The 8,736-nt window shown below is 42.9% G+C and overlaps 1 protein-coding gene across 1 annotated transcript; it reads right to left on the bottom strand.

The window, feature by feature from the left end:
* Positions 1-791: 791 nt before the first annotated feature.
* C13H18orf21 (chromosome 13 C18orf21 homolog) lies at positions 792-8,206 on the bottom strand. The gene is made up of 5 exons (XM_060028905.1): positions 8,087-8,206; positions 7,980-8,002; positions 5,501-5,700; positions 3,719-3,918; positions 792-1,371 (listed from the first exon to the last, which is right to left on the bottom strand). The coding sequence occupies exons 1-5, from the start codon at positions 8,161-8,163 to the stop codon at positions 1,218-1,220; spliced, it is 654 nt and encodes a 217-aa protein (XP_059884888.1). The 5' UTR covers positions 8,164-8,206; the 3' UTR covers positions 792-1,217.
* Between the last annotated feature and the right edge of the window lie 530 nt (positions 8,207-8,736).

Here is an 8,736-nt window from a genome sequence, read left to right as displayed (position 1 = left end):
AAAAGGACAGAAAAGGCCTTGGCTTAGGCAGGGTGTGGGGCTTAGGCAAGGGTGGGGTTTAGGCAGGGGGCTGGGGCCTATGCTCAGGTCCCACGGGGCCAGAAAAGGCCCAAGTGGGGGGCGGGGCTTAGGCTCAGCACAGCTGGATGGGGCCCTGGAGTGCTGCCGGCCTCAGAGTGCAGAGTATCAGGGCCAGGACCTCAGCAGGCTCGCCAGGGCCCAAGTGGGTGCGGGAAATGATAGCTACATTCCCCCCCAATCCTCATACCCCCAAGGGTCCGTCCCCATTCACCTCTACTCTTCCTCCCCCATCCTCCAATGCCCCCACACAGCCAGAGGGGGCCCTGGAGGGTGGAAGACAAGGCCCATGACCCCAGCAGGTTCCCTGGGGCCCAAGTGGGCAGGGGAAATGCTAGCTGTGCTCCCCTCCGATCCTCTGAATCCCCGAGGGTCTCTCCGCATCCCTGTTGATCCCCTCACAGTGAGTGGGCCTCTTGAGGCGTGGGAACCCCTCCCCTACCGCCACCCCTCAGGGGTGCCAGTCCCATTCCACCTCCACCTCTCCTCCCCCCTCGCTCCCCCGCCCATGTTCTGCCTTATCTTTTGGGGGTTCCTCCCATACCCTTGGGTGTCGAGGTCCCCCACCAGCATCTGGTAGGTGCCCTAGTTGTGAGGAGACGCGGACTCTGCGTCCTCCTACTCCACCATCTTGACTCTGTCTTCCCATGTTATGTTCTGATATAAATTTTAGACCTAAAAATAAGTCTTCACCAGAGCAAATGAAATGCCACTTATGGTGAAATATTATACTTTATTGTTTTTCTGAATTATCAATAAGGTTACAGACACCTAGAAAGGAGTAAGCACACCTCTCATAAAGATCTCAATTTCCTTATGAAATAAAATGACATAATGAAAACTTAAGGGAGGAGAAAATAATAATATAACCACTCAATTCCATATATATCTTTACTACTTACAAGGACCTTTCATATATTTTTGATCCTCACAATCACCTGGTGAGGTAGGCAGGTTTCAGTTTTTCATTCTAATGAGGTATTTTCTCCATAAACACTGAAGAATGCCAAGAAAAGTTTGCTCTTGAACCCTAGTTTCCATGTATTTTAAGAATAAATAAGTTCTTTAAAAGTAGGTTTTCTGACTAACTTTAGTTTCAGAAATTACATTAAACATTTCTTATTTTCATAGTCCATCCTTTACAAAGAAGACAAGAAATTTCTGAAGTCCACCTTTGGATTCTTTTCGGATTCACTCTGACTAAGCAACATTTTTAGTTGAGAGAAGTGTTTCTTTGTTTTGCTCACATTCTTTGAGGAGCAAATGGGTGTTGACTGTCCAGATTTAGCTCTTCTGAAAAGAAACATAAAGCCACACTTAGGTATACTGACAAACAACAGTTCTTCCTTCTTAGCCTAGATACCTGCTACTAGAATCGTTTTCTACTCTTCCATAATTATGGCCATATATGAGCAGTGGCTGTACCCAGCAAAGTCATTCCAATTTTATTTAAAAATCTCCTCACTAAACAGGCTACAGGCAACATTTAGGAGGTATAATGAGGGTTCTGGAAGCTTCTTTCACCACCTGAAAGAGAAAGCTAAAGGCAAAGTGTCATCAGGTCTGAGTTCCTTGTAAGTCTGACACCAAGATTCATGACAGTTCTAAGCAAGGACTTTAAAAACATATTTTTTCTTCACAGCTCAAGACCATTTCTTTCTCAAAAGTGAAGAATATCAACCTACACATATAGGTACCATTCCATTGTATTTTCGCCCCTACAATATAAGCTCCATGGGGCAGACACTTTGTACAACTAACTGTATATTCCAGTGCTTTTTAACAGTGCCAAGCACAGAGGACGCCCTCTAAAAATATCCACTGAATAGATGATTCCCCATCTGGTATGTGTGTATTTATGCCTCGTTCTATTTCCTTCCTTCTAATTGTGTTCATCTCCCCAAACAATATTTGGGGTTTGTCAGTCTCATCCCTTTTCTGACTCCCCATCCATGATAAATGTGAAATAGCTTTCTCTTTCCTGCATATATCTAAGAAGGAGTCTGGTCTAAATGCAATTGAATTATTTTAAATATGCAAAATGTTCTTTTATCTGCACATGTCCAATAAAGTAGAAACTTCCATGATGAATTCCTATTGTACCAAACATCAAAATAACTAGGAATATAGAGAAAACTGGACTTGAAATTTTAAATGTCAAACCCAATATAAAAAAACCTCAATTCAGTAAAAACAAATAATCCAGTTCCTGCTGAATTTTGTTATTGATTTTCAAGAAACTACCAGACTCTTTTGTAACAAAATGTTTAAAAATTCCTTTCACAGTTTCTATGGAGCTAAATTTATTGATTAGCATAGTGAAGAGTGTATTGAGGATTATTAAAAATAAAACATGTGCCCAGTCACACAGTTAACTTAGTATCATTTCACAAATCCCTATTCAGTTAGATTGCCACAGGAATTTCTGATACAGGAACAGCAAGAACAAAGGTTTAGAGCAGGAAAGTAAACTGAGTGCTTCAGTTTTGCTGACACATAAGATGAATTAAGGCAAGTAAGAGAGGCAGACAGATTGGTGCCAGGTAGTGGGGGCTGGAAATCCATGCTGGAGTATTTGTTCCATATGCTACAGAGTGAGGTGCTAAAGCTTCTAATCAGAACTGTGCTTTTGGACTTCCTGGTGGCACGGTGGTTAAGAATCCGCCTGTCGGGGCTTCCCTGGTGGCGCAATGGTTGAGAGTCTGCCTGCCGATGCAGGGGACACGAGTTCGTGCCCTGGTCTAGGAAGATCCCACATGCCGTGGAGCAACTAAGCCCGTGTGCCACAACTACGGAGCCTGCGCTCTAGAGCCCACGTGCCACAACTATTGAGCCCACATGCCACAACTACTGAGCCTGCACTCTACAGCCCATGAGCCACAACTACTGAGCCCATGTGCCACAACTACCGAAGGCCTCATGCCCAGCACCCGTGCTCCGCAACAAGAGAAGCAACCCCGTGAGCCTAGAGCCCATGCTCCAGAACAAGAGAAGCCACTGCAAGGAGAAGCCCACACACCACAACGAAGAGTAGCCCCTGCTCGCCACAACTAGAGAAAGCCTGCATGCAGCAACGAAGACCCAACACGGTGAAAGATAAGTAAACAAATAAATATATAAAAAATAAAAATAAAAAATATCAGACTAAAAGGGCTTGAAACTAGGAGCAGGAAGACTCAGGGAATTATTGTAGTAGTCCTGGCAAAGAGTGAATAATGACCTGAACAGATAGCAGCAGCAGGGAGAAAAAGGAAAGAATAGCTGCAGACACCTTGGAAGCAGGATGGGTAGAAACTGGCGACTAACTGGACCAAGACTGAGCAAGTAGGATTGTCAACTATACTCACCATTTCAGGTCAGAATGTCTAGAAGGGCATGTTCATTTACAGAATAAAGAACTTAGGAGGATGGGCAGGTTTGAGTAGTTACCTGTGGGGACATGTAGGGGTGGGAAATGGATATATTTAATAGGCAGCTGGGAACAGGTCCAGGGAGAGACTGGAAGTAGAGGAATACACCTGGAAGTCAGTGCAGTGATGACTTCCTCAACTGCATGGCAATTTCAGGGAGTGTATTAACAGAGAAATTAGAACTCATGGGTTAACACTGGTAATTTAAATAGCTTAATGGATTAATATACCTGAAAATCAATGCTGGGCTCTTGGCTTTGGAACCAGACATATCATGATTTAGTTTTGCAGAACTTAGAGTCTTTCTCTCTGGGGTCTTTAGGCTGAGTTTACTTGCAGGAGTGGTAGGATTGCTCTTCAATGTTGACAGAAAGCTTCTAGTTTTACCATGATGTTTAACTGTTCTGTTGCATGTTTTACAAGTAATCACCTGCCATAAAAAGAAGAAATAGTGGGTCTGATTTCTCTTATAATTTAATCCAATAAACTGCATGCTCATTAAATTCATATACATAAGGGACTAAACCAGGTGCTACAGAGTGAGTAACAAAGGCTGCCCTCAGCATGCTTGTAAACTAGCAGCAGGAATCAGACAAGACACAAACTTAAAAGAAAATCTTCAATAAAAAGTTAATGGCTAAACATTTGTATATAATTTAAAACACCTTTTTAAAGATGATAAAGTCTTTACTTTCTCAGTGTAAAACCGTGTTCGGCAGGGAATGGAGGAGACTGGGAATGATACCCTTTAACATCTGGAAAGTTGTTCTTTATAACAATAGTAGACATTTAGCATTTTTTTGCAGACAAACTCCAAGCCTTTTCCCAATACAACATGGCAAAATATCACTGAAAATTTAATTGACTCCTTCAAACCTTTATTCTGTAAATACAGGTCTAAAGCAATTTATAAAACCAATCAAATGAATCCTCACATTCTCATACTTCTTCACTTCATTAGCGATAGAGGTTGACTTTTTTTTCAGGATTCATTTTTCAACACATGGTTCATTTTATAGCTAAATGCCTTTCTTCTACATATCTGACTCACAAGGCACAGGATTCAGCCCAGGCCTCAACAAAATTAACAGAAACTAGTTTAGCTGAGAAGTACTCTGATGTTCATGAGCAGGTAAAAATGCATTTATAGAGGTCTATTTAGGTTACTTTATGCTTTCTATAAACAATCAATTTTATGACATAGCAAAATTCATTTACCTGTCCAATTATGGTAAACTCCTAAATATGGCAGTTCCAATCTAAGTTATTACCAACTGTAGTCTTGGGCCAGACATAATCTGTCATAATGTCCAGAATGCCCAGCACAGTGCCTGGTAGTAAGCAAGCACTCGAATAGTTGATGAATGTTAACACAAAACATGCAGATAAAGTGTATCTGATACTGGTCTCTATACAGTAAACCAGAGTAATTTGCTTTTGGTTGTTTTATTGCACTTAACATCCCCAATACACAGCATTGTCTGGCATAAGATAGATCCTCAATAAATGTTTGATGAATGAACATAAGATGCACTTACCTTTGTTGGGCATAAACTTAAATACATACTCTGACATGGAGCGGAGGTGACTGAAGAAGTAACACTGGTACCTAATACATAAGGCAAGAGCTTTATGTATACCTAATACATACTGTTGTTCGAAGAAAGGAACCATTAGCTGAAAAAATAATTTAGTGGTAACTGCAGTTCAGGTGAAGTCACACTGGTGAGCTCAAGAAATCCTCAACTTTGTGAAAATAATTGTGCTCAGCAATAAGATCTGGGCAATTGAGAGTTCACGATGTTTGGTTTTAGGTAATTGTGAAAAACAAAAATAAGCTGTACTCTTGATGAAACAGTAATCACTAGAAAGAAATCCTATGTATATATTTTGACAATCTAAATATACTACTACAAACCTCTGAGTTATATTCAGGCTAATTCTTAACCTCATCTTAAGTGAAAGAAAAGAAAATTCTGGTTTACTTATACATACTGGAATTGAAATCTTACCAATACACTTGTGGAGTCTTTGTACTTTTTCAAAATTTTTGCTTCTTTAAAACTAAGTGTATAATTTCTTGCTTCTCGATTAAGAAGTTTCTGTATTTTGGGTGTCAATTTGGGTTTGGGTTTGAGACGTACTCGAGACTTATCCTGAACCAGCAACTGGAAACAGTATGGACATGTTCCTTCAAAAGTGCTTTTATCATCTAAAATTATACAAATGAAACTCACGAGTCAGCAAACAGAATATTTTGTTACTGTAAACTATCAATATTATAAATGCAAAAGAGTATATTATTTAATACAAGCAAATATACATTTTCCTTAAGCACACTCAAAATATGAGAATTTACAAAAGCATAAATCAGCAATAATTTATTTTATAAAACACTATAATTCTATCCATTCACTCCTTTTAGCAACAGATAGGTAAGTCCCCACCCTTTGCTACATTGTTCATTACTTGCTACCAAGTAAAAAAGGCTGTATTTCTCATCAATTTTACAAACACATTTATCACAAAATAACAAATTATATTGTGACTTTTCTTTTTAAAACAATTAGCACAATTCTGTGGTTGTGAGCTGGGCTTTGTCTGCAGTACAAGGTAACAGGACAACAGACTTGCCCCAGGACCTTTGTGCAGTCAAGAAAGCATTCACTGACCATCTACCATGCTAGGCTGTGGAGACATAAACATGGAAGTAAAGGAGTTGCTACCTTTACAGAACTCACGCTCTTGGGGAGCCCTAAACAAATAAAGATAAGATTGGTAAAAACTGCAACAGAATATGATTAAAACGCCCTGAAAATTATTAAACTCTGCATAGACTAGCCAGAAACACTTCCAACAGGCTTGGAAAAAGTCATCACAGGTGACTGTAAACTCTTATCTGTATTTGGAAATGGCATCTATTATTGGTAACGGGCTTTCAGGTACAAGTACAGTGAAAAAGCAAGCATGGTTATTTCGGGAAAGGTGAGGTGTGAAGGTGATGCTGCTGAAAAGGAAGGTGGGCACACTATCTGTTATTCAATAAATATTTATTGGTGAGCCCTGTGTTAAGTGCTAGGGATAGACAGCACTACAAAAAGCCAAAGACCATGTTCGTAACTTAGCTCTGCCAAATGTAAAATTCATTCATATTTACTGAGTGACAGTTAAGTGCCAAGCACTGTTCTGGGTGTGGGAAATACCACAGAGAACAAAGGACAATTCATGCAGAGAGACAATGAATACAACAATGCCAAATGTTAAGTGCTGGGGAGAAAAAAGAAATACAGGAAAAGGAGAATGGGGCATAGCGATGGAGCTGCTATAATCTTAAATAGGGCAGCCAGTGAAGGCTTTGTGGGGTGACATTTGCAAGAGACCAGAAGGAAGTGAAGGAAGAATCCAAGGAGATATGTGAGGTAAGATTTCCAGGTAGAAGGAAGGGCAGGTGCAAAGGCTGTGAAACAGCACAGGGGCCTGGCAGTGGTTGGAGTTCAGTGAACAAAAGGGAGAGCAGGTCGGAGAGGTAATGCAGACCTATGAAATAGGGCCATGAAGTCCCTTTAAAAGATTTTCACTTTTACTCTGAGATGGGCAGTTATTTCAGAGTTGGTAGCAGAGAAGTGACATGATCTAGCTTAGGTTTCTATTAGGCTCACGTTGGCTGCTGGATTGAGAATGGACTGTAGAAATGCATGGGAGCTATTGCCAATAATCCAGGAGAGAAACTGATGGCTTGGACCACGGTGGTAAGTTGGATGTGGAGAGAAGTGGCTAGATATTGGATATATTTTAAAGCCAGTGGGATTTCTGGCGTACTGGCTTGGGGAGGAAGGCTGTTAGTGAGTCAAGAGTGGCTCCTAGGTTTGGGGGCTAATTCTTAAGGATGGGGTTACCATTTACTGAAATGGGAATAATTGGAGGAGGCGGGTTGTCGTGTTGGGGGATAAAGCTTGAATTTTCGCCTAGCATAATATTCAAAAAAAGTTGTCAACGTATCTGAATGAGTCTAGGATTCGCGGGAGTGGTCTGGACTGGGGATATAAATTTGTAAGTCCTCAGTATGCAGAATTTAAAGGCCATGAGAGTGGATGAAAAACTGTCACCAAGGAATTGAGTGTAGCTAGAAAAAACGTCCAAGGGATGAGTCCTGGGACACTCCAACATTTGTAAGTTGGGGAAATTAGAAGAAACCAGCAAAACAGAAGTACTGGCTAAAGAGGTAGGAGGTGAACTTTGTGATGGTCCGGAAGCCAAGTGAGGAAACTATTTCGAGTAGACTGATCAATGCGTCAAATGCCGCTAATAGGTCAGGCAAGATAAGGCACGTTAAGGAATTTGGATTTTTTTACGAAACTGAGAAGCCTCTCGAGGGGGTTTATTATGGCAGTGGGTCGATCTGATTCTTTTGGATCACCCTGAGCGTTGTGGGGAATGAAGGCGAGCGGGGCAACGACAGCCTGACCCACAACCAACGGGCGTCCTCCCTACCGTGTGACGAACTGTAGGCCCAGCTGCAAAAGAGAAAGAGACTCATAAGGGACAAGGAAACATCCCCTAGCGGCTAGCCTCCCGCTCCCCCTCCCTCCCTCTCTTACAGGAGATAGCGGGCCTGGCCCGGGCAGCTATCTTGTAGTTTCCGCGCCGCAGTCTCAAGGTAGTGCTTCTGCCTCATAGCCACCGCCACCTCTGCACCGCTGAGACCCGGTCACCAAAAGAGACTCCGGAAACCGGATTCCCAACGTGGCGGACTTTGACGTCGGGATAAGAGCTCCCTCCGGAAACAGGTGCCCTAGGCTGAAGGGTTCCGGTGCCTTCGCGTCCGGTCCGGCGCGCAGGCGACCCTCCCCCTGCCGTTGGCCCCGCCCCCCGGGTCCCACCCCGTCCCCGCGGGCGAGGTGGCGATCACCTCAGACGATAGTCTGGGTGGAGCAGCTTGACTGGGCAGGGGTGGCAGCGTCAGGAGCCGAGGGTGCCGCCCGCCTCTCCGTCTTTGTCTGGTAGCCTCCTTTACCATACCCCTGGTTGTCATTTCATCAGCCCCCGTCGCCCTCTAAATTTGCGGGCTGGGGTACTGACTTGGGCCGCGGCGGGCGGAAGCGCGGTCCGCGGGGGCAGCTGGGAGAAGCGAGGCCTCGAGCTTCCTTCCTAACTTCCGTCAACTGAAATTCAGATGACATAACGTTAACCAATTTTAGGTGAACGACTCAGCGATGTTTAGTACAACGGCAGTGTTGTGCAAACACCA

This window comes from Delphinus delphis, chromosome 13 (assembly GCF_949987515.2).
Source record: "Delphinus delphis chromosome 13, mDelDel1.2, whole genome shotgun sequence".
NCBI classification, from domain to species: Eukaryota; Metazoa; Chordata; class Mammalia; order Artiodactyla; family Delphinidae; genus Delphinus; species Delphinus delphis.
The sequence above is the reverse complement of the archived record's forward strand: the minus strand, read 5'-3'. Positions and strand labels throughout refer to the sequence as shown.